Genomic DNA, 26693 nt, shown 5'->3' on the forward strand with positions numbered 1-26693 from the left:
GACGTTTTTCTAACGACGACTTAGTTTCGGGGAGATGGAACGTGCGGTACATATTTGTCATGGTTTTCAGTCGAGTGGCAGTTTGTGAAGAAAACTTGGAAAATAAAAGTTTGAAATGATGTTCTGACGGTTCAAAATAGCAGTTAACAAAATAAAAGGTGAATCGTTTATTCATATTACTGGTTAAATTGTCACTATTGTGTAATTTATATGAATTTTGGCTCTTGTGTGACATCTGCTGCTCATGTCAAACCGAACCTAAAACACAATAATCAAGTATTTAAATACAGATTGGAATTGTAACACGCTCTTTGCATGTGCTACAGTCTGTCTACCTACAAACGGCACACTCTGATCCAGGAACATTGACCGAAGACAGAGAACACACAAAAGAACACACAACAGAGCACAACGTGAAGACTTGTGTGGTGAAAACAGTGGTAAAAAGTGTAAAATATTATACATATTTTCAGCATAAACCTGACTCTCAAACAACAGAAACAGTGTGATGGTCCTTTAGGTCTCCAACTCTCACACACACGTCTAAAAGTGTTGTGTCTCTGTGATGGGGAGATAAGTTTATACATCTGACGACTTTCTTTTTTAACTTTAAACTATTTTAACCACAAATAGTGTTGTATATCCTTTGACAAAGTTCTGAACTGTTTTGCCACTGAAGTGAATAGCTTTGACACATTTTCTGAAACGTGTAATAAATCTTTGCAAAGTGACTGTAAGTAACAGCGTTCTATCATATTGTAAGTTTGTTTCTTCGTCAAAAACAGCTCTTTTTGTAGCATTTTTATCGTAAACAACATACTCAATATACAATTTTGCATATCTTCACATTTTAAAGACAGATCATGCTTTAAAGTTTGTTAGATATACTATACCTGAAGGTAACCTAGATTGGAGAGAACAATATCCCCCTTTTTAAAAGTGGACCATGCCACACATTGTTGACACATTTCTTTGAAACTGTGTCATGAGCCGTTTTTGGCCCAGAGAAGGCAAAAGGTGGGAGATCATTGATTATGAAAAACTAGTTTAAACTAAGTGCAGTGGTCCAAATATGATCCTCACTTTCCCTTATGTTTTCTGAGCATCATAATTATCCCCACAAGAACAGCGCATTTCACAACTTTCAGACACCAGTTTCTTACAAAAAATAAGAGTTTCCTACAAAAACTAACATGCTTCAACACTTCCTGGTTCACGGACTATAAAATACTGTATGCAGACAGCACACAGAGGTCTCATTTTCACCCCAAGAGCTGCTTTTACAATATGCCTGTACTGGGGCAAAACAAATTAAACTAAAAATCTAATTAAGCCCCTTTAATCACCAAGGACATATTGTTAAAAGTAAACAATAGAGAACAGTACGAACATGTTGTGGCAATACTCACCAAAAGTACTAGAATGACAGGTCCCTGGTAAATATAGTCCATGTATTTTCCAGGTTCTTTGCCAAACCAACACCTAAGAGAGAGATAGACTTTAGTGTACACGCGGTCCTGGCTGGTCCTGTAAGGTCTCAATCTTCTTAAATGTCTTTTTCTTTTGATATTTTAACCTGACTCACAAATATCAATGATAGAAACAGCAATACAAAGAGAAGCCATGCCACATATTCACAACCAGAGATACATGACAGTGACACTACTGTACATTTAAAAAGGTCATTTAAAGGAGTCATATTATGCTTTTTTCCAGGCACTTAGAATTGAACTAGAAGAAAATTGGATCATAATTTTACATTTTAACCATTGTAAACCGCATTATCGATCTAAAACTGCTTAAAAATAGAAACAAGTTCATTGACTTCCTGTTCAAAACTGCAGAACTGATAAGCCCCGCCTCTTCATAGTGACATTTCACCGTAACAAGCAGTAGATTGTTATTTAGATGTTTTTTGTTTGTAAAGTGGCTACATGAAATTTTAGAACCAAACATACATCATTCAGAGTTTTAATTTTTCAAATAATTGCATCTCAGTACAGGGGATGTGGGCGGGGCTAGGGGGTAGGTGGAAACAGATCTTTTCTGAGCACTCGAGCCTCAGTAGCAGGACACTCAGGATTAACTCAAACATGCAGGGATCATCAAAATACAACTTTGTGAACACTAATGAAAAGGTTTAAAGCGCATTAAAGATGATTTTGCACATGTCACGTTCAAGAAAATATAACTGTTGTGTATTTATTGACTTTCTATGTTAGTTCCAGCAACAAAAGCCTGACATCTGGGTTAAATAGACAACAGAACAGCAATGTGACTGGTGACAGAACAAGCCATTTAAAACGTTAACCATGAAAATCACAATATGCAGATTCAATATTCTGGAGAAATCCAAGGCTCATGGCAAAAATGCTGTTAGATTGTTAATTCTTTTGGCTGAGAGGTGAAAGGCATTTTTCAATAAAAGAATCCACTGCCTTCACATTGATTTCTTCACCATACCACTCGAGATAGTTTTTAGCTTTCCTTCAAAGTTCAATTTTGCCTTTTCACGCCTTTCTGAATGTTGTTGACAAAGGCCTCAATTACTGATCAAGTCAAAGTGAAAAGCGAAAACAACAAATTTAAAAATAAACTTTTTTTTTCATATTTTATTTTTGGAAAATGGGGATACTTACTGTTCATTTTCATAATAGAGTTTTCCAATGGCCCACGCTATTATTATCGGACATGGAATACCTAAAAATAAAGAAAAAGGGATTCAAATGTGGATTATAGTGCTGTTTTTGTAATAACATTTGCCTAAAAGTGCATGAATAAATCAAAATCAGGACCATATATGTGAGAAAAAACATTCTACTGCTTATTTTGCACTATAATATTAAATTTTCCTTTGTACTGTTCATCCTGTTTTTTGACTATACTCACACTCAGAAAACTGAAAATGTTCACAAAAATAACCAGTAAAGCTACAAACATAATTATGCTCTACTCTCAACCTCTTAAAGTTAAACTGAACCATGTCCCTGTGCTCTTTGGATTTATGACCACACCAGAAATGTGTGGTGTGTATTGTATTATTGTACGTCACACCGCTGTATGTTGTGTGTCGTTTCTGTCTTTTTAATTTGATTTAAACCTGTGTTCCGTACAGGCTGGGAAAGCACATTTTCCTGCAAGAACAAGGGAATAACTACCAAGCCAATCTTGTCGCTTAATGATGTCTTAGTAGACTAAAATAACTGCTAGATAGCTGCTAGAACTAAATATTTTACTCATATTTGGCAGTACATTGCAATTTTGTTTAATGTGTTAATTTTTGCATGAAATCCTGTGAGCTTGTTTTGCCCAGAAAACACTAAATAAAACTACATCATTGTTACTTGTGTTAATTAAAAGTATGTTTTTTTTATGTGTTGAAATCACAATTGAATATTGAGCTTTTTATAGTAATGAAATCAGGTTTAAAGGAGACAGACATCATATGCTTTTCAATAGAACCAGGTTGATTGACTTCCTGATCATAACTTCATAGTGACAGCTCACTGCTAAAGGAGCACATGTTCATGTTTATTTTTGAAAAGTGGCTACGTGACATTTTAGATCAAAGTACAGCAGGGCTGTTCAATTATACTTTCCAGAGGGCCATTGTCTGAGGGCCGGACAACAAAATTGCACCACAATTTTATTTTTTATATCCAATACCCACAAACCACTTGCAATGGTTCTATTCAACAAAAAGACCTAAAAGACCTAGAACTACACCTGAACTGAGACTAAACATAAACAGGCTTAAACAACATCTTAAACAGGACTCGACCACAGAATCTGAACCAGGACGATAAAATCTTAAATATAAATGGCATTACTATTAAAAGTAAAAGTAAAAGTATAGTACATTAAAGTACACTCGCATCACAGCAAGAAGGTCCTGGGATCTATTCCCCGGAGATACAGGGCCTTTCTGTGTTTAGTTTGCAGGTTTCTCCCTCGCCCATGGTTAATCCAGCGTGTTTTACATCTTGAGTTTCATGTATGTTCATTAATATGTACTGTCCCGACCAAACAAATATAATGACAAACTCAGCCTACCAAGCAGTATGGGCCCATGGCCCATTTTACCCTGATGGGCTGGACCATTTTGCTTGGCGCTAATCATGGCATCTCTGCTGCATCTCTGCTGCTGTTCATAGTAGGAGCCGGACCATATTGCTTAGTGGGCCAGATTTGGCCTGCGGGCCGGCAATTGAATAGTCCTGGAGTAGAATGTGATAGGGGGTAGGGGAAACCTGTGATTTTCTGGGCACTTGAGCCTCAGTTGCAGGACAATACAGGCAGAAGTGGGTTGAGTAAGAGTGAGATACTTAACAACAAATATTTCTCAAGTAGGAGTAAAAGTACGGTGTCAAAAAGTAAAATTTCTTGAAAAACTGAATTACTCAAGTAAATGTAACTGAGTACTGAATACAGTAGAACTCAAATATGCATGAATAAAACAAAACACAACTTTGAGTAAATCAATGCTGAGGAAACAATGTTGTAATAAGATTAATTAATAAATATAGCCGCAAGCGGCAATGATCGGCCCTCGCCACGCCGCAAGAGGAGGGGGCGCTGACGCGCCCCAATTGTCCTTTTATTACGCCTACTGCTGAATCTGTGACGCTGTCACATCTTCTCCCCTTTGTTTTACCATCAAAAAGCAATTTTATTTTGAATTCTTGGCGACACCGTGACTCTTTGAATAAAAATGTGGATAACTTTTGATGGTCCACCCCTGAAGATGAGTCTCACCAAATTTCTGGTTAATAGGGCTAACGCCCTGGGAGGAGTTTGTGAAAGTATAAAGTGTAAACATGTTCTGGCAATTTCCCCATTGGAATAACATGGGAGGTTTTGGTCATCGCTACGGCAACGCCATAACAATTATGATATGGGTCTCATTGACTTTTTTGATGGGGATGCCAAAATTGAGTTGTGTGTCAAATTTCATATAATTTCGCAAAACTAAACATTTAACCTCCATATAAAATCTGTAGGGGGCGCAGTGGCGCCAAATTAATTTATTTCACTTCAAGTATGTTTAGGGCAAAGAGTTTAACAACTGATTCTAATTTGACGCAATTCGGACTTTATCTGCGCAAACGGCAGAAATGTTAAATTTGGGAGATTTCTGAAATTCTAGCTACTGTTTGCGGCTTCGCCGCACAGAGACCATGACAGGTATCAATGTAATTTGAATTACTTTTGATGTCCCACTCCTCAGTAGCATTTTCACCAAATTTCAGCTTTTTAGGGCCAACGCCCTGGGAGGAGTTCGTAAAAGTACGACGTTTGGAAAAACTCCCGAGTCAAGCTTAGCCATTTTTGAAGCAATATGGCCGACATTTGGTTGGGTTGGTTGGGCGGACGGCGTTGCCGTAATAATATTTTTTACTTCTTTTGTCACCATCTACCTCTGCGCCAAATTTCATGATTCTACGATCAGATTTTTTTTGGGTCATTTCCTATCTCTCAATGCATTTTTGGTTCATTTGGGGGCGCTGACGCGCCAATTTTTTTTATTTTAGAAAAGGGAAATAGCCAGAATGTAGAGAGGCACGATTTTTAGAGGTGTGCAAATTTTTGTGACTTTTCGTCAATGTTCACTGGGTGAAAAATAGAGGGGTTGGTCCCGAGAAGAAGAAAGAAGAAAGAAGAAAGAAGAAAGAAGAAGAATATTCCGATGCGAAAACAATGTTTCCCATTTTTCAAATATCATAAACTATACATTTTTGGAAAGCGCATGGTGTGGGTCCCTGGTCACTGACGGGTACTTTCGTTAATTTTGAGTGGGCGCCGCCCAATTTGTGTTTTTGGCCCTCTATACAGTAATAATGTTAAATTCTTGCATTACATGCTTATATGCACGGAACATGCAAGAGATGGGGAACGTATTCGTGAGCTACTTGGCGCAAATGAGTGCTTTATATGTATCATCCCAAAGTAAAGTGCTCGTTTAGTGCGCACTTTTGCACGGGCTTCGCCCGTTTACAACGGTAATGCTCCATTTTCCTACTACTAATTAGTTTGCACGGGGCATGCATGAGTGGAGGAGTGCGTTAGTGAGGGTTTGGAAGTGGGCGAGTGCTTCGCGCTCGATTTCGTGCGCACTTTCGCAGACGTGCTTTGCACGGCCTTACGGGACTAATAGGCCTCTCGCCAGCTTGTGGCGCTCGGGCCTAATTAAAAGTTCATTGAAATGATTTAGCATATACTGTGTGTCTGGGGGGAAAAACGGAGAGAACACTAACCAGGACTAAACTTGACCGTAACCAAGCCATGTCTGATTTGCAATATGGAACCACATATTTCCAAATGCTCTGCTCATTATTCTACCCTTTATTCCTTTACAAAGTGCTGTGGGAGCTGCTTTGACTTTTGCCTTCAAAAGGAAAACTCAAGAGCCCCAAGGTGATTAGCACTAGCATTAGTCTTCTGTCCACCCTCTGTCATCTGTGAGCTACAAGCAGGTGCTAATTGCCCTAGTACGATCAACAACAACTCCATATTCATCTTATGTATGTTCAAAAGGGAGAGAAAGCATCCTCCATGATTGAATTACTCTTGAATGTGTTCCTCGCCCCAGAATACATCAGGACGTGGGCATTATAAGCTAATGAATGCAAATTAAACATAGCTAAGGACTAATATGGAAGTCGTTATGGGAATTCTTGACCTACGGATGGATTCCATGCGATAGACAAGGGTAATCTGTACTTCTCATGCTGCCGTCTGGATTTAGCATCAGCACATTCTACATACAAAAATGGAAAATGACGAGTGTTACGAATACAAATGCTAAAGACGTCTCAGTGTGTCTCAGGAGGTAACGCCCAGGGCAGAGACAATGGGATCAAATTGTAGAAAATGTTTTAAAAAAGGTACGTATCAGGAAATTGTTTTCAAAATCAATCCATCCGAAATATTGTTTCAATTCAAGGAGCGGAAACTCGACTCAGCTCCTTTGATTGAAAATGACTTTCAGATGAAGTCGAACGTGTTGATTTTGAAAACATGGTCCACGGGATAAGGGATTACACTAACTAATGTCATACAATATTAAGTGAAAAAGCTGTTGCAGTTCAATTCATTGAGAAAGTGCTATGACATTTTACATATTCTACATTTTAAATCAGAGCTTCTCAAAAGCTTCTAGTTTTAATGCTAGATAAAAAATAAAAGCATTGGGTAAAGCATAAAAACGATATCATTGCTAGTTTATTAAGTGTAATGTGTCTCCGTAGTCTCTAGCTCATTCCTTGTTTCCAAAAATACAAATCTCATGGAAAGTTATACAATAGTCTAATCAGATTAACACCTCTATCTTCCTATTTCGATCCCATTAGCAGGTATTCTTTGTCGAGAGCCAGATGGATTTTTTCCCCCATTATCTCATTTCGATTTGATTGTCATGTGCAAACTCTTCCTATCCTTCCATTTCCCTCTTCATCGCAGCATCTCTGACATATCATTGGTCTGTCACTTCAAATCAGGAAGCATCTCATTGCCTCCACTTCTATTATCTGTTCCAATGCATTACGTTTGACTCACTTTAATTTGACCTACATGAAGACAAGGATGCCCACTCTCCCCCCTCTTTTTTATCAACACAATGTCCATTATCTATATGAGAGACTAATGACATTAAGTTGGAAGGTTTTTACCCAATTACATGGCAATGCAGGGGTGTGGTATGGCTATTGAGTAAGCCAGAACGAGTCAAGGTGATAGATAATTGATGCGGTGCATGAATGCGGCATCTACAGTGGGTACAGAAAGTATTCAGACCCGTGTAAATGTTTCAGTCTTTGTTTCATGTTTATTGTCGCTAAAATCAATTAATTTTATTTCTCATAGTCTGGGAGACCTTCATGTGTTTTTTGGCAAACTCTATGCAGGCTTTCATATGTCTTGACCTGGAGAGAGGCCACTCTGCCATAAAGCCCCGACTGCTGCAGTGATAGTTGACCTCCTCCCATCTCCCACTGCATCTCTGGAGCTCAGCCACAGTAATCTTTGGGTTCTTCTTCATCTCTCTCACCAAGGTTCTTCTCCCTCAATTGCTCAGTTTGGCTGGACGGCCAGGTCTAGGAAGAGTTCTGGTTGTCCCAAACATCTTCTTTTTAAGGATTTTGGAGGCCAATGTGCTCTCAGGAACCTTGAGTGCTGCAGAAATTCTTTTCTAACCATAGCCAGATCTGAGACTTGCCACAGTTCTGTCTCTGAGCTCCTGTTGGGCTGTTCCTTGGGTCGTTCCTCTGACCTCATGACCTCATGACCTCATGACCTGCTCTGTGAGCTGTAGGTCTCATACACACAGGTGTGAGCCTTTCCTAATCAGGTCCAATCAGTTTAATTAAACACAGCTGCACTCCAATGAAGGACTAGAACCTTCTCGAGGAGGAGCAGGACAAATGGAGAGCAGGTGAGTTAAATATGTTAGGATCTGAATACTTATGACCGTGTGATATTTCAGTATTTCTTTTTGAACCAATTTGCAAAAAAATCAAGTCAAGATGCGGTACTGAATGTACATTAATGAGAAATGAAGCCTGCGTAAATTCAGCCTGGAAGACCTAACTCCACCCATCTACGTCAAGGCCACCATGGAAGGACCCCTCTCCCCAGCGCCATCATCGCACTCAAGCGGGCGCCCGCCTGTCCGCCTGTGAGAGTCAGATCCCTCACTTCACCATGGACTCTTCCAGGTTTCTGCGCTCATCCCAAAGAGGTTATGCAGTTTTTTCCTGGCCAAAGAAGTAGGGTGAAAGGTCAGGGGGCGTCTGCACCATGGCCCTCGCACCTGCTCCTCATCCCAAATCAACGCTCCCAGTGACTCCTCCCCTGCTCCCAATCAGCACCAGGCGGTCGCATTTAAGCCCTCAGGCAGATGACTCGACCGCTCAAACTGTACTGCGACCCACCGCCTCCCCTGCTCCTCCTCTACATTCCCCTCATCCTCTACCTTCTCTCCACATCTACCACCACCAGTCTCCAGGCTCCGAGGGGAGACATCTAATACAAATAGATCATGGAGTGCCCATGATTGCAACGTCTTCCGCCGGGGTCTGAGCGCCAAATAACTCACGAATAAAGCTTGCTCAACAGTCCATTCTCGTGGTCTCTTTGTCTCTCGAGGGGGAAATGAAATACTTTTCATTTTGGCAAATGGCTCCAATGAAACAGAGTGAAAAATGTAAAGGCGCCTGAATACTTTTTGTATGTGTTGAACGCAAAGTCTGGGGGAAATGGCATTTTGAACACTGCGGTTTGAGTTGAAAATACCCCAAGAGTTTTCATTCCAGTTGAAATGGTTTAGTGCCAGACGAGTGCGCATTGGTTTGAAAAAGCTTGAGACATGTCTGACCTTTCCTAAAAGGTAAAAATGACACGCAAAAAGTCAATGTTGCTTTCAAGTTAAGAACTTTCTAAAAGGAAATCTAAATTGCTGGCTCATTTGAATGATCACATTTAGAAAATCGCAAAGACTGTGATTATTTGTGACATACAAAAGTTTGCGATCGTCTGTTTCGTCTTCTCGTGTTCTGTTTTTTGTTCTTTATTAACTTGCTTACCTTGTAGTTTAGACCTCTACAAACATGTTTTGAAATCCATTATAGTATTAGTTAAGTTCATATCTCAATTTTCTCTAAAACCACCCCATCTGTTTTCATGTCCTACATCATAACACCCATTTTAAATTAACTTTCTACTCATCCTTTGTATATGTCTCAAAATCATCTCGATCTGGCATGTCGGACCTAGAAACGTCTTGAATCATACAACATACAGCAGCACAATACATTGAGAAATTCAATCAGTCATTTTTATAATTTATTTATTCAATCTTAAAGGAACTGTGTCGTAAAACTGCTCTAAGGGTCAAAATGAGGCAAACGTTTGTTGTCTGCATCTGCATTCTTTAAAATTTACAAAACAGGAAGTGATGCTAATGTGCTGTTAGCATTACCACGAAAATCACGTTTAAACTCATTATAGTGAATAAAAGATGCTAGTAATATGTTAGGAAAGTGAGGAAAACCTTTGGAAAGCTGTAAACTGTTTAAAATGAACTAGTTTGGTTTAAGTTAAAAACAGGTACAGCACCTTTTTAAAGTAACAAAGTATTTAAATATGAACAGTGATTTCTGTATGTACTCACACCAACCGATGAAGAGGAAAACCCACTTCCGGAGCTTGTCTGTGGAATAGGTCATGACGATGGCTGTGTGCAGATAACAGCCCTCCACGAACATCCAGAAGAAGTTAGTCACCACAAAGTAGTTGTAGATGGTTGTGATGAGTCGACACCAGTGCTGCAAGACGCAATCAAATCAAGGAAAACACGGTTAAAGAAATACTTTTTTTTTTTAAGCTGTTGCCAAAGGTCAGGCTGGAAATTAATTTTGCCCTTAATTTTTATTTTTTATTTTCAGATTTCAGTAGCAAAAAAAAAGTTAAAGTAAATAAAAAAATCTACTCAGGGAAAAGTATTGATGTACATGTTTAAAATTTAACATTTGGTGTAAAAAGTAAAAGTATTTCATGCATTTTTTTTATAATTATAACTGTTAAAGAGTAAAATGTGATGGTGTTCATTTATTATTATTTTTTTTTAATCTCAATTTGTCAATGTTTTGCATGACCTTATTTCATCCTGCCCACGTTTGCTTCTTTTTGCCACGGATTGGCACTTCCACTGAAATATGCTCTAAAGTCGATTGAAAGTTAAAAAAAGTTAAATTAAAGTCTCAAAGCTAGAACTTGAACTCAAAACCTTAAAGGGGCTGTACCTGATTTTTACTGTTTTCAAATGAAAACAACAGAAATAGTTCACTTTAAACTCTATTTCTCAATTGCCTAATGCATTCCTAGCAGCTTAAATATTCACCGCAATTAGTTTATAAGTACTGTTCTGTGAGCCCAGAGCGAGTTTTGCCATTCTGGGTAAAGCTAACAAACATTATCATGCTAATGGCGCACTTCCTGCTTCTAGGAGAATAAAACCGATACATAGAAAGCGCTGCGGTCTCATTTTCATCTGAATAGATGTTTTACAATATATCAAAACATATTTTACTTGCATTAAATCCGGCAAATTAACTAGTTCTGTTTTCACATTTCAAAACTTTGAAAATCCCGAGTCAGGAGAATAAACCAAAGAACAAAAGAGGCTCTGTGGAATATCAACCCAAGCCAGTTGGAATAAACATTTGGGGCCTACCTTAATCCATACAGAAGTTACAATCTCTTCACTAAACTGGACATCTTCTGCTTATAGCACTGCCTGGGAAGATCATGTGCCCACGGTTATCACTGTATTTGTGTTTTATTTACAGGTGAATGGTTGCGTTGTATTTTTCAAAAAGTACTCTGTTACATGTGGTTTCTCTAACAGTTTGTGTCACTCTTTTCATTAATGAAGCTCTGGTGTGCAGTAGTGTTGATTTAAACAGGGACTTCTTACTAAAGCAAACATTTAGACGTGACCACACTTTGATCAGGAAGAAGCAGCCTCTCTTTATCTGGACACGGCCCCTGATGCGCTGGAAACAGAAGTCCAGAAGCCTTTTCCTCCATTTTTCACCTTATCTAGGCTCAGACGCATGCGTTAGAGCAGGGGTGTCTAATCTTTTTTCACCAAGGGCAGCATTTTGAAACTTAAACGGAGCAGAGGGCCTCAAACAACTTGACAATGTCGAAAAGTGAATCATTCAAAATGTTGCATTGTGTGTAATTGCGATGAGCCTCCACACCTTTAATTAGACCTAGAACAATAATAATAGGTTGGTATAACATCAATATGCCTGAATTTTCCCAATTTCACAGTAAAAAATACTACATATATACATAACATAACATAGTAGGAAGCTGGAGGGCAAACAAAAATTGGTCTGAGGGCCGCATTTGGCCCCCGGGCCCTAGTTTGGACATGCCTGCGTTAGAGGAAGCTTAGCCATCACAGTGCGGGCCATTTTAAGCACGTTTAAGAGTTAGATTTGGCTCTCGAAGGATCCAACTTTTTCTTTGCTATTGTTGCTTTTATCCTTTTTTTTAAACAGCCTTCAGTTTTTGTTGACCCATTAAAATACATTTGTACCGAGAGTATGTGGACCTGGCTTGTCTCGGCATGATAAATCAACGCTCCAGAACTACAAGCAATCTGGTTTCTGCTGGCACTCGACTGGGACGGAGGAAGGAGTTTTCCAAAGCTGCTTCGTTCGGCGGATTTGTCGTTCCAGAGAAGGAAGCAGCTCATCAACTGACAGTAAACCAAGCTCATATCGTGGGCTTGAACGCAGAGTGGCAGATTTACAAGCCGTGTTCCTCCTCCAGACAATTAACTGGCTGTTAATCAAGTTGAAATTGTAACTCAAACCTCCCTCATGAGTATTTTGTTGTCACAGCCTCTTTTCCACTTTCATCATACAGTTGAAAACCCCTATTTAAACACATTCTTACTTCTGTTTAAGTTTAATGTGCTATAGCTTATTAACTTGATGTGTTGGGTATTTTAATGCTGTTTTGAACACTGATTATCTGATAAACAAACCAAAGCAAAGCACTCTGGTTCCTGTGATTTTATGAATTACTGCAAGTTCCTAAACCGTTATTCTCCCTTCAGACTTACGAGCAGCGATTGAGTGAATGCCCTGTTTTATAGTTACAACACTCAATAACTTTCCCAAACATTAAATTAAACGTTTCCCTTTTGACACTTAAGCCACAAGCGGAACAGAGTTAGAGCCGGGTCCATTTCAAACCGTGAAAAGAGGTGCGTTCAAAGCCTGAAAAAAAAGGCTTGCGTGTCTGCTTCTTTATTTCATCATTTTGTTTTTTTACTAGTTAGATGCAGCCAGCACTTTTAAAAATATACTGAAAGGGGGACAAAATATAGTTAACTCACTGACATGAACAAAGGCATGTATCCCGGCTTTACAATGCAAAAGGAAAATACCACTAGCTTTCATATAATTAAGACATTTAGTTTTGTCCCAGTGCAGATTCATTTTTGAAAAAGTTTCTCTTGGGAAATGAGACCACTGTGCGCTTCCTGCATCTAGCTATAGAGCGTTTCACTCTCTGCTAAGTGCGCAGTTAGCATGCTAGTTGTTGTTAGCAGTAGCGGTAAACTCTGCTCTGGACTCTGAAAGTTGTGGAAAAGTACTAACACTTGGACTCAATTTTGAAATGGACAAATTTGACCGACTGTGGACAAACTGGGACATTTATTTGAATTAATCTTTTTCATGATTGTGTTTCTTTAGTTGGTAGAAGTTTTTAGTTTTTTTCTAAATTTGTATTATTGCTAATTTGGCTCTCTGGTTATTTTTGTTCTATTTTTTTTATGTTTTAAACTTTAAAAAATAAATACAAAGTTGCAAAAAGCACATATAAACTCATTACGGTGAATTCAGGTGAGCAACAAAAATCTAACATTTGGACCATTGCAAACCATTTGAAATGAACTAGCGGTAGTTCTGTCACACACTATCATGTACTGTCATACCCTAACTGTATATGGTCTATATGTTTTTTTTTTTCATTTTCCATTTAACTTGAGTGTCATCCAACAAGCTGATGCACCGCTCGTTCAGCCTTTTATTATCTGTGAAATGGGGACGAGAGTTGACGGAACAACACGCAGCCGCTCGGCCCGCGCATTTACCTCGTTGCTCTCGTGGACGTTGTGGTCGATGAGTTGCAGTAGAAACCACATAATATTTCTGAGAATGAACGTGGCGATGAGGTTCCAGTGAATGATGTTACGGAGACATCGTATGCTCCTGAAAAACAAGCAAAAAAAACATGTCATCAAGTAATGGCATGGCTGTTGTTTAGCAGCAGAAGTGGATACCTGGAATAGACTGTGCAATAAACCTTTTACACTTATGTATAGCTCAGGAAGTTACCAAGGGCGCTGCCATTAGCTCTGGCCTTTTTTAACACAGTCTACCAATTTCCCAACAGAAAATTGTATATACAGACTACAAAGCTGGTTTAAAGACACCCAGACATAGCCGCAGGAACGTACTCTTGGAAGGGGTGCAGCGTTTGTTTTTTGGTGTTTTCTTTTTGTAAGCAGATGCATGCATTTATATAGTATGAGGCTAGTCTTGGGCCTGTGTAACTGTTTATGATCCACCAGCTACAGCATCTGAGTGAAGGCACCAACAAATATTTTGACATGATGGTCTGCTTAGAACAGCGTCAATGCTCAGCCAGACTACGCACGCGCACAAACCCTCACACACAGCACAGCATCATCTACATCAGCATCAGAAATAACAAATAAGAATAATGTCCCACATGTTTGGCGATGTACCGTATTTTCCGGACTATAAGTCGCACCGGAGTATAAGTCGCACCAGCCAAAAAATGCATATTAGAGAAGAAAAAAACATATATAAGTCACGCTGGAGAATGAAATGTGGTTGCAAGTGTGAAAATAACAAATGATATCACATATAAGTTGCTCTGGAGTATAAGTATAAGTCACACCCCGGCAAAACTATGAAAAAAGGTGCGACTTATATAGGAAAATACGGTAAATATAATTGTTTAACACGATGCATACAATGTTATGGCAGCAACAAATCCAAAACTTAAATCCTATTCCTATTGATATGGACAATGCACCGGTATTTATATTATCTTTATTATTATTATTTATGGAATACCCCAATAATGATATTCGATTCGATACAATTTTATGTCAGTCCAACAGAAATGTGTAGTTAATTGTATTATTTGATTTTTAATTATCAAAATTATAAAATGAATCACACAGTGCAGAGAATATGACCTTATCCCCTTGTTCTGAAAGTTTACAACATAATGTTTTTTGTTGCATTTTTACAATAAATTATATACTCAATATTCTAATCTTCAAAGAACTTTATCTGCATTTCAATATGTTGTCCACCTCTTGTTGGAATGAGCCATTTAACCCAGTTGACACACAACAACTTGTTTACTGCCAAACCCCTGCTCTGTGAGACAAGAGACACAAGGATTTGTCCTGCTGTCTTTTCGTGTAACTGTATTTGGTCCTGATGCGTGAGCTGGTGCACAAATCCAGCCTGTAACTCCAGCAAAGTCCAAACTCTTATACACAGCGGACCTTTCTTCCTCCCTAATCCAGCCGGGGGTTGTTATTTTCTCAGTTGTTTTGCCGAAAGACTATTACGTGATAAATCCATCAATCAACCTTTTATTTATAGAGCACTTTACACTCAAAAATGGCAAAAGTGCTTCGGAATAAAAATCAAGGCAATACGAAAAACATTAATCTAAGTAAAATTAAAGTATCATTACATCACAGGGTGTTAAAAAACAGTCTGAATAAATATGTTTTTAAGCCTAGACTTAAAAAGGCTAAAGACTGTGATGGTGGGCATGTCGGGGGACTAATGTCGGGGGTGCATGTCGGGGGCGCATTTCGGGGGACTAATGTCGGGGGGTGCATGTCGGGGGTGCATGTCGGGGGACTAATGTCGGGGGGTGCATGTCGGGGGTGCATGTCGGGGGGTTCATGTCGGGGGGTGCATGTCGGGGGCGCATGTCGGGGGACTAATGTCGGGGGGTGCATGTCGGGGGACTAATGTCGGGGGTGCATGTCGGGGGGTGCATGTCAGGAGGCTCATGTCAGGGGTGCATGTCGGGAGACTCTTGTCGGGAGGCTCATGTCGGGGGGTTCATGTCGGGGGGCGCATGTTGGAGGGCGCATGTCGGGGGTGCATGTTGGGGGCGCATGACGGAGGGTGCATGTCATTGGGCGCATGTCGGGGGTGCATGTTGGGGGCGCATGACGGAGGGTGCATGTCATTGGGCGCATGTCGGGGTGCATGTTGGGGGCGCATGACGGAGGGTGCATGTCATTGGGCGCATGTCGGGGGGTGCATGGCGGGGGCGCATGTTGGAGGGTACATGTTTGGGGCGCATGACGGAGGGTGCATGTCATTGGGCTCATGTCGGGGGTGCATGTCGGGGGGCGCATGTCGGGGGGCGCATGTCGAAGGGCCGTTTGTTCCAGAGTCTGGGGCTAGCGACAGAGAAGGCTCGATCCCCCAGTGTTTGAGTCTGGCTCTGGGGACGTCCAGCAGAAAGTGATTTGTCGACATTAAAGCCCTGCTTGGGTTTCGGGCAGACAGAAGCTTGGCCAGATAAGCAGGTGCCAGGCCATTTAGAGCTTTAAAAACAAAAAGTAACATTTTAAAATCAATCCTAAAAGAAACAGGAAGACGATGAAGAGCAAAAAGAACTGGGGTGATGTGTTGACGTCTGGGTGTGTCGGTCAGAAAAGGCGCTGCAGCATTCTGAAGGCGGCTGAGGGCGACTGGGAGACACAGACATAATAGTCTATTCTTGAGCTGTTGAAAACATGAATAGTTCTTTCAAGGTCGGTAAGTATAGAATGAGCTCAGTACTTACAGGTTAGAATGCTAGGTGTGTACAGTTCAGTACTCCAGAAACAAATGAAGGAACTCAAAGATATGATTTATTAGAATATCGATTGTTTGCTTTTATAATGTATTAAACTTATCGTCGTATCGCTGTTAAAATAGATCTAGTTTTGCTCTGGGCAGAGGGCCACATTTGCAGGTCCCTGAGCCAACAGCAGGTGGTCAGAAGGTCGGAAAAATACAGCCAAGTCTTCCTGTTTTCTCTGTCCAAAATGTAATCCTAAAGGATAAATATCACCTCATCAAAGTATATCTGGAATTTAACTTAATTTAAATGAATTCACATTTAATATAAGTGTTTACGAGGTTCTCTTGCCCTTTCATGAATTATTTAAATTTTCCCTGAATGGTGAGGTAGAAATCCAAATTTCTCCAGTGATACTTTAAGTCCTTAAATCATCACCAGACTTGTTCTGAGCATTTCTGCAATGAAATTGCATTGCATTTAACTGCATGCTTATGTACATACTCAGTCAAAGGATTAACTCTAAGTCTATTTTTGTTTTTGTAGTAACACATTTTTATGCATGCCTTATTTTTATCACAGTTTATTATGATGGAGCACAGACTGATACATAAGCATTATTTTAAGTTCAAAAACACAAGATCCAAAATGAAAGGTACTCAAGAGCATGTTTAAAATCTAATGATGGTAAACGTAATTGTAATCTATAGAAAAATAATTGATTGCAGTGTTACAATTAATATAGATTCATCTGTTTGTGTGCGTTTACGTCTTCACCTTTTCTTTCAAAAGCCCCTTATGAATAGAAACAATGTACGGACTAGATGTAGACAGCCTCACTTCCAAGCACAGCTTGGTCTCTAGACGCTCCACTTCTCTGGCATTGCCCACAGGGAGAGGCGCTGAGCTGGTGTGGGCCCCACAGCCCCACAGCTCAGACGCCACATGTGGGAGTTGAACGAGAGGGTTGCGCCTTCAGGTCGGGGCCAGTTCTATCACAGTTGTGTTGGCCTACAGACCGAACAACCATGTGGAGTACCTTCTTCTTGGAGTCCCTGGGAGGGGTACTGCCACGTGGGCAGCGACAGTGACACTTGGAGATGGGTGATCGGTAAGAACGGTCCCACCAATTATTTGATTTCTGAGCTAGTCACAGTTTGTTCTGCCGAAGGGTGATGATCAATTTTGTTGTGTCTCAGACATTCAGGTAAAGAGAGGGGCGGAGCATACTGGGAGTACGGGGTCCGGGTCCCTTTGCTCAAGGCTGTCTGGTCCCTGTATGGCCGGAGCAGGAGCTGTGTTCATTGCTGGCAGTAAGTCAGACCTGTTCCCAGTACATGTTGGACTCCGCCAGGGCTGCCCTTTGTCACCTGTTCTGTTCATAGTTTTTATGGACAGAATTTCTAGGCGCAGTCAGGGGTCGGAGGGTGTCAGGGGTTGGAGGGTGTCAGGGGTCGGAGGGTGTCCGGCTTGGGGACCACAGGATCTCATCTCTGCTGTTTGACAATTATGTTTTCCTAATGGCTCTATCAACCCAAGCCCTTTGACACTGGAGCGATGTGCAGCTGAGTGTGAAGCAGCCTGGATGAAGATCAGCACCTCGAAATCCGCTGCCCCTCCATCTGTATCGGGACTACACCGAGAGGAGGCCCTTGGGAAGACCCAGGACACGCTGGAGGCACTTAGCCAGCCAGCAAGTCACTGGATGTTACTTGCTGGCTGGAAACGCCTCAAGATCCCCCCGGAGGAGCTGGGGTGAGGGAAATATGGGAGTCCCTGCTTAGACTGCTGTCCCCGGCGACCTGGCCCCAGATAAGCGGGAGGAGAAGGATGGATGGCATTATGTTGAAAGAACTATCAAGATTCCATTTGCTGAATATGAAATGCACCAAACTGTTGTATTGTGGTCGGGCATAAAAACAGTTCTGGCTCAAGATTATATACAGCTCCAATAGTGTACTGTATATGTTCTAGTCACGGCTGGTTAATATGGAGTCATCACGGCCATTATTGAATTGTATTAAAGCTCTTAAGAGTTACATACAGAAACATCTGAATACATGCATACGATTTTTTCCCCTTTCAGATTCATATGATGGAGAACTCCCACAGACAGCCAGAATGACATGTATAATAAAAGTGTAGCGATGCATAAGATGTGTACATTATGTGACATATCTCAAGGCAAAAAGTATGTTCCCAGAGCACAATTACAGAGCCGTGTATATCTGCTCCACAGAACAGAAAAGGCCATAGGATATTTATAATAGTGGGGTCTTTCAGGCCTGCACACTGAAGCTGAATAAAACAATACAATAAAAAATGGAAAAGGGTTAATATTTTGCACTGCAGACATTGAACAATAAGAATGAAGCCTACACTACAGAGTTACGAGTTACCACGGTACAGTTTCAGCAAGATCCATGGATACATACATTTCCAATAATTGGAAAAAGCTCGATGCCAATTCTGACACTGCAATGGGGAATATTTGATATGATTTCATAATGTGGTCACAAAATATGTGCCTAAATGAGTAGTTTTACTTTTAGTATCGTGTCAGCTTTTGATTTTCTGGACAACCTTATTCACACTTCTCAATCATTTCTACCTTTGCTGTTGCTAATGGCAAAAATTCAACACATCATGCAAAGGAAACACAATCTTCTATAAACTAGAATTATCTAAACATTTCCTTCCTGACTGAAGAGGACAATTTCAGGAGAGTGCTTTTTAACAGTAACTGTTCCCCAATTTTCTGAAGATTGCTCTGAACCCTTCGTCACTCTAAACAGTCAAAGACGTATTATCTTCTTTTGCAATTTTAGACTGTCTTTTTTATTTTGGTTCAGGAATTTTATTTTATAAATTGCATTTGTTTTGCATTTAAATACAAATTTATTAAAGGACACAACCTTGCCTTTAACCTTAAAAATTCAAAATGTGCTGCCAAAATGTTTGAAATGTTGGAAGTTCAGTGAATGGTTTTGGAAAGTATGAAGAGAAGAAGAGCATGCCCACGGTAACCACCTCAGAAGTCTCAGGAGTGGGACAGGTCATGGGATTAGGTGGGACAGAAATAACTCACTGAAATAAAAGTCTATAGGCTACATAGCACTAGGCATACACTATGAAAATAAAAAGTAAATGGATTGATAACTAATTCCCATTTACAATGACAACTTGTCAAGAGGCAGCAGCACAAAGAATAGAACAACACAATACATACAAAACATCATAATACAATATAACAAAACATAGTAGAAAAAACTTCAGTTGTAGTCATCTGGACTCAGTTAGAAAAAATAGACGTTTCGACTCTCATCCAAGAGTCATTGTCAATAAAAGAATTTAGATCGAGAACTCCGATATTAATACTGTTCTGTGGTAAGACCCGCCCATTGGGAGGAGCCTTCCTGAAGTAGAAAGAGTTGTTTGTTTCAACAGAAACTCCCCCCTTGTATCTACCGAGCTAACCTATTCAGAAGCTTTTTAATGGGCTATTAGAAACCTCTTTGTCTTTGTGAGACCCTGGCTCAACCACCCTGAGTACCTGATTAGCATCTAAATGTCCTGGTCCTGGTCCTCTACCTTTCCAGGGGTTCAGTATACCATTATAGATACCAGGAAGATTGAAGCTTAGCCCTCCATTTCTGTTTAAAGAAGGTCTTTCTTTTTTAACAAAAAATAGCGTCCTTAACTCCTCTTTCAAACCATCTTTTCTCGCTGCTTAAAACCTTCACCTCACCGTCTTCAAACGAGTGATTAGAGGCTTCAAGATGGAGATGCACGGCGCTCTGAGGTCCTGAACTTGTATTTCTTCTGTGCTGATAGAGCCTCTTGTGTAGAGGCTGTTTTGTCTCACCTATGTACCGTTCTTTACAGCTTTCTTCACTGCATTTGATCGAATAAACTACATTGCTCTGTTTTTGAGTCGGCAACTTGTCCTTAGGGTGAACCAGTTTTTGTCTTAAAGTGTTTCCTGGTTTAAAATAAACAGGGACTTCGTGTTGTCTAAAAATTCTCTGCAGTTTTTCCGACAGGCCAGACACATAAGGGATAGAAACACTCTTCCTTCTCTGTTCAGTTTCCCTTTTGTCCTGCTTCTTGGTTCTCTTCACTCTGTTGAGGGCCCAAGCGGGGTAACCACAGGCTGAGAGGGCATTTCAGACATGTTTTTCCTATTTCTTCTTGCCCTCTGAGCTGGTGGGCACACCTTGAGCTCTGTGTTGTAAGGTTCGGATCACACCCAGCTTGTGCTGTAGTGGGTGGTTGGAACCAAAGAGCAGATACTGGTCCGTGTGTGTAGGTTTCCTATATACTTCTATTTGGAGTTCCCCGTCCTCTCCTCTGATCGTGGAACAATCAAGAAAGGCCAAGCGATTCTCCTTAGCGTCCAGAATCGCTTGGCCTTTCTTGATTGTTCCACGAGCTCAAGGTGTGCCCACCAGCTCAAAGGGCAAGAAGAAAGAGGAAAAACATGTCCGAAATGCCCTCTCAGCCTGTGGTTACCCCGCTTGGGCTCTCAACAGAGTGAAGAGAACCAAGAAGCAGGACAAAAGGGAAACTGAACAGAGAAGGAAGGGTGTTTCTATCCCTTATGTGTCTGGCCTGTCGGAAAAACTGCAGAGAATTTTTAGACAACACGAAGTCCCTGTTTATTTTAAACCAGGAAACACTTTAAGACAAAAACTGGTTCATCCTAAGGACAAGTTGCCTACTCAAAAACAAGCGCAATGTAGTTTATTCGATCCAATGCAGCTGTAAAGAACGGTACATAGGTGAGACAAAACAGCCTCTACACAAGAGGCTCTATCAGCACAGAAGAAATACAAGTTCAGGACCTCAGAGTGCCGTGCATCTCCATCTTGAAGCCTCTAATCACTCGTTTGAAGACGGTGAGGTGAAGGTTTTAAGCAGGGAGAAAAGATGGTTTGAAAGAGGAGTTAAGGACGCTATTTTTGTTAAAAAAGAAAGACCTTCTTTAAACAGAAATGGAGGGCTAAGATTCAATCTTCCTGGTATCTATAATGGTATACTGAACCCCTGGAAAGGTAGAGGACCAGGACCAGGACATTTAGATGCTAATCAGGTACTCAGGGTGGTTGAGCCAGGGTCTCACAAAGACAAAGAGGATTCTAATAGCCCATTAAAATTCTGAATAGGCTAGCTCGGTAGATACAAGGGGGGAGTTTCTGTTGAAACAAACAACTCCTTCTACTTCAGGAAGGCTCCGCCCAATGGGCGGGTCTTACCACAGAACAGTATTAATATCGGAGTTCTCGATCTAAATTCTTTTATTGACGATGACTCTTGGATGAGAGTCGAAACGTCTATTTTTTCTAACTGAGTCCAGATGACTACAACTGAAGCTTTTTCTACTATGGAACACGCCTGGACGAATGAGGGATTACACCGACAAATATAACAAAACATTAAACCTTTCACACATTAGACTAAAGTAAATATGATTGAATAAATGAGGGGTACAACAATGGTTTGTGGGTCACACTATTAATTGCAAGGCAAGGCAAGTTTATTTGTAGAGCACATTTCATACACAAGGCAATTCAAAGTGCTTCACACAGCAGGAAAAATGCATTCAAATCACAAAGAAATTACAGAAACAGAAATACAATAAAATTAACTAAATTAAAAATTATCAATCCAACTTATTTTCTAAACTAATAAAATCACAAACAAAAGAGAAGAGTGCAAAGAAAAATCCTTTCAGTCATATGCGCAGCTAAACAAAAAGCTTAGATTTGAACATTGTCAGAGTAGAAGCCTGTCTCACATCTTCAGGAAGACTGTTCCAGATTTTAGCTGCATAAAACTGAAACGCAGATTCCCCATGTTTTGTCCTGACTCTGGGCACCAGCAGGAGGCCGGTCCCTGAGGTCCTCAGAGTCCGAGATGGTTATTATGGCACACACATGTCCAAGATGTACTTTGGTGCTAGGCCATGGAGAGACTTGTACATAAGCAGAGCTGCTATAACGTCTATTCTCTGAGCCACAGGGAGCCAGTGCAGAGACCTGAGAACAGGACTAATGTGATCATACTTCCTGGTTCTAGTCAGGACCCGAGCAGCAGCGTTCTGGATGTACTGCAGCTGTTTTACAGCTCGTTTGGAGAGGCCAGTGAGCAGGCCGTTACAGTAGTCTAATCTACTGGAGACAAACGCATGGATAAGTCTCTCTAAATCTGGTTTTGACACTATATTTTTGATTTTGGCAATGTTTTTTAGATGGTAAAAAGCTGCTGATGTTATTGATTTGACGTGGCTATTAAAGTTCAAGTCTGAGTCCATTATTACCCCCAGATTTCTAATTTGGTTTGTAGGCTTTAGAGCGAGACTCTGGAGGTGACCGCTAACACTTTCTCTTTGTTTCTGTGGGCCAAAAACGATTATTTCAGTCTTGTCTGAGTTCAGCTGGAGAAAGTTGATTTGCATCCACAAACTGATCTATTGGATGCAGTGACAGAGTGAATCCACTGGTCCATATTCACCAGCCGATAGTGAAACATAGATCTGAGTGTCGTCTGCATAATTGTGATGGGACACATTTTCACTGCGTATCAACTGACCTAACGGCAGCATGTAGAGGTTGAACAGAAGGGGACCCAGGACTGACCCTTGGGGCACTCCACAGGTCAGGGTCATGTGGTCTGAGACACAGCTACCAATTTCAACAAAGTACTTCCTGTCTTCCAGATAGGACCTTAACCAGTTTAGGGCAGTGCCAGTGATGCCCACCCAGTCCTCTAGTCTCTGTAAGAGGATCCCATGATCGACAGTGTCAAAAGCAGCACTCAGATCTAACAGAATTAAGACTGAGGCTTTGCCCGTGTCAGTGTTCAGGCGGATGTCATTTGTCACCTTGACAAGAGCAGTCTCAGTGCTGTGATGAAGTCTAAAACCTGACTGAAAAACATCTAATGAGTTGTTTATTAAGAGGAAATCTGTGAGCTGTTGGTAAACAACCTTTTCAAGGACTTTGCCCCAAAATGGCAGATTAGAGATGGGCCGGTAATGACTCAGTACTGCGGCATCAAGACTGCTCTTCTTTAGGAGAGGCTTTATGACCGCAGTTTTCAAAGACATTGGGAATGTTCCAGATTGAAGCGACATGTTAACTATGTGAGTGAATGGTGCTAACAAACTGTTCAGCACAGACTTTAGAAATCTGGTGGGTAACACATCAAGGCAGCATGTAGATGAACTCAGACTGGTGATGATCTCATGGACAGTTTTGTCAGTTACTGGTGCAAAGTGAGTTAGCTCTAAGTGTCTTGGTGGTTTTAGGGTAATTTTTTGCATTGTGGGATTTATAGCATTTTTAATGCCCTGAACTTTGTCATTAAAGAATAATGCAAACTCATTACACTTGGATGTGGAAATGAGTTCTAACGGCAGCTGAGCTGGAGGGTTTGTTAATCTGTTTACTGTGGCAAACAGGACACGCGAGTTGTTACTGCAGCTTCCAATTATTTCAGAAAAATATCTTTCCCTAGTTCTACATAAGATTAGGTTGTACATGTTCAGCTTTTCTTTGTAAATCTCTTTTTGAACCTGGAGCTTTGACTTGCGCCATTTCCGTTCGGCCCTGCGGCACTCCCTTTTCTGTGCCCTGACCCAATCATCATGTCTCCACGGCGCCTTCTGCTTATTTTTAACCATTTTAGCCTTTATAGGGGCGATGGTGTCCAGAACATTCAAAACACTAGATGTAACAGAGTTCAACAAATCATTTACATTAGAACATGAGACATTTTCAAAGTTTATCATTTCCATAAACAGTGCACCTGTGCCATCACTTATGTGTCTCCTCTGAACAACTGCAGGACCAACCGGAGGTTTGGGAGAAACAGACAGGTCAAAGAAGACACAGAAATGATCAGACAGAGCAACATCGATCACATTAACATTTTAAATATTTACCCCCTTTGTAATTATGAGATCTAGAGTGTGTCCTTTGCTGTGGGTGGGGCCTCTCACATGCTGAGTAAGACTGAAGGTTTCAAGGACAGCATCAAGCTCTTTAGCTTTTCTGTCACAAATATTATCAACATGCACATTGAAATCACCTGTAATGACCAAACCATCAAAGTCTGTGCATACGACTGAAAGCATCTCAGTAAAATCATCAATAAAACTTTGGCAGTGCTGGGGAGGCTTGTATAAAACAATGAAGAGAATGGATGGAGACCGTTTTAGCTCCATTTTAAAGGATACATACTCAAATGATGAAAACACCCCAAAAGACAACCTGCGGGTAATTATTTCATCTCTAAAGACAGCACAGACTCCACCCCCTTTTTTGTTTTCTCGTGTTTCAGATTCAAACTTAAAGTTGGGTGGAGCAAATTCTATCAGAACTACATTTCCTGTGTTTTTGTCAAGCCATGTTTCAGTTAAAAACATAAAATCAAGATTATAAGAAGAAATAAAATTATTAATTAAGAGAGATTTGTTACATAAGGATCTGACATTTAGCACAGCAAGTTTCAGACTAGTTTCAGTGAGACTGGGCTTTATCTTTTCACAGGGAATATGAATCACATTTCTCAGATTGGGCCTGACTCGCATTTTGTTTTTCCATCTGTGTGATGATGCGACTACAGAAATAGCACTAGGGGGGGCTCTTTTTACATAGGGCCCCGGGTTGGTTTGATTTTTAATGTGACAATAAGTCCCGGCAACGCTGAGACCCAGTGCATCCTAGCTATGGGAGATACCAGGTGAAAGGCGAGGTTGGATGGGTGGTGGGGCTTTTGTTGGTGTAGTCGGCTTGTGCAGGGAAGAGTTGATAAGTATTGACATAGCCCTTGCTATATTGGGCGTGAGTGGAGCCATCTTAATGCCTGATTTGATCAGACTTTCAAAATGGCTGGGAAGGCCCATGGGTGAGAGTGGAGATGAGAAGGAGAATGATGAATCTTTAGTGGGAGTAGATGTTGCAGGGGGAACCCAGGGCTGGTGTGAAGGCAGGGGCGATGACAGGGATGTTGTTGGGCTTGTCACAGATGGGTCCAAGGCCTTTGAAGATTGTTCCTTTGCTGGAGGCGGTGGAGGTGAATGTGGAGCAGCTGGAGCTGAATCCTTTGCTGGTGGTGGTGGAGCAGCTGCTGATGAATCCTTTGGTGGAAGCTGAGGTTGTGGTGCTTTTGATGTTGAAACATTGGCTCGGTCTCTGGCGGATGGAGCAGGAATTCTTCTCTCATTCCTCTCTTCTCTAACTATCTGCTCAGGACCCTGGCCAGGCCCAGTCCAATGCTTCAGAGCGTGGAGCAGGTTCTCTGTCAGCACCCTCACTCCACCTCTGCATAGGTGGGGGCCATTTCTCTTAAACAGGTCCTCTCGTTTCCAGAATAGATAGAAGTTCTCAATGTAGTGTAGTCCTCTCGGGGAACACTCTTTGGACAGCCATGTGTTCAGCTGAAGAAGCCGGCTAAACTTGTTTATCCTCCTGTCGATGTTTGGAAGAGGTCCACTTATGAATGTTTTGATTTCCATTTTATCAAGCACGTCGAATAACTTCAAGAAGTCTTTTTTCAAAACTTCAGTCTGTTCCCGCCGCATGTCCACTGCACCCACGTGCACAATCAGCTGTTTAGCTCCTCCATGCTTAGCCATAATATTTGGAAGGAGTGACGTTATCTCAGAAACAGTGGCGCTTGGAAAAGAATGTGTGTTTATCTTTTCATGCGTCACGTGACTTATCGCGCCGTCCCCAACCAAAACAATCTGCGTGACCTTGGCTCCTGGCACAGATACTCCTCGCTGTATTTTGGCCACGTCATCTTTCCTTTTTTCATTTAATTCCATCTCTGAAAGTGGTAAAAATCTGTTGGTGAGCTGTATTTTAGGTGACTTCACGTTATCTTTGTATCGTTTAGGCTTTGCTCCAAGTTTGTTCCAAGAAACAGCCTGGTCTTTCTGGTTTTTAGACAGTTTTGGAAACGACACAGAGTCACTGCGGTTTAGGTTGAAAGTGGCAGTTTTTCTTGTAAAAAGTATGCTCTTCTTACCGTCGGTTGACACAGGAATGGTATCGTGAAGAACTTTTTCAGATTCCAAAACAAATATCCGTGTTTTCAACTCATTAATTTCTTGTTGATATTTCCGACAGCGTTCACAGTCTTTCTCCCTTCTTCTCCCGGACATGTCGCTGGCGTCAGATATGTCGTTAAAACTGAAAAAAAAATCTTAAAATCCTTGGTTTACTTGAAAAAGTCTAAAGCAAAAATGTTTG

The 26693-nt window shown here is 40.9% G+C and overlaps 1 protein-coding gene across 1 annotated transcript in view; it reads right to left on the reverse strand.

Annotated features, from left to right (window-relative positions):
- The window catches only part of LOC140356633 (corticotropin-releasing factor receptor 2), a 181565-nt gene that overhangs the window by 22337 nt on the left and 132535 nt on the right, over positions 1–26693 (reverse strand). Inside the window, exons 5-8 of the mRNA XM_072441765.1 lie at positions 13673–13790; positions 10166–10319; positions 2640–2700; positions 1410–1482 (exon numbers count right to left, since the gene is read on the reverse strand). Coding sequence (XP_072297866.1) covers positions 1410–1482; positions 2640–2700; positions 10166–10319; positions 13673–13790 — 406 coding nt within the window. The remainder of the gene's footprint in view (positions 1–1409; positions 1483–2639; positions 2701–10165; positions 10320–13672; positions 13791–26693) is intronic.

This window comes from Eucyclogobius newberryi, unplaced genomic scaffold (genome assembly GCF_026437365.1).
Source record: "Eucyclogobius newberryi isolate DKJ021-1_F unplaced genomic scaffold, fEucNew1.0.hap1 SCAF_12, whole genome shotgun sequence".
NCBI lineage: Eukaryota > Metazoa > Chordata > Actinopteri > Gobiiformes > Gobiidae > Eucyclogobius > Eucyclogobius newberryi.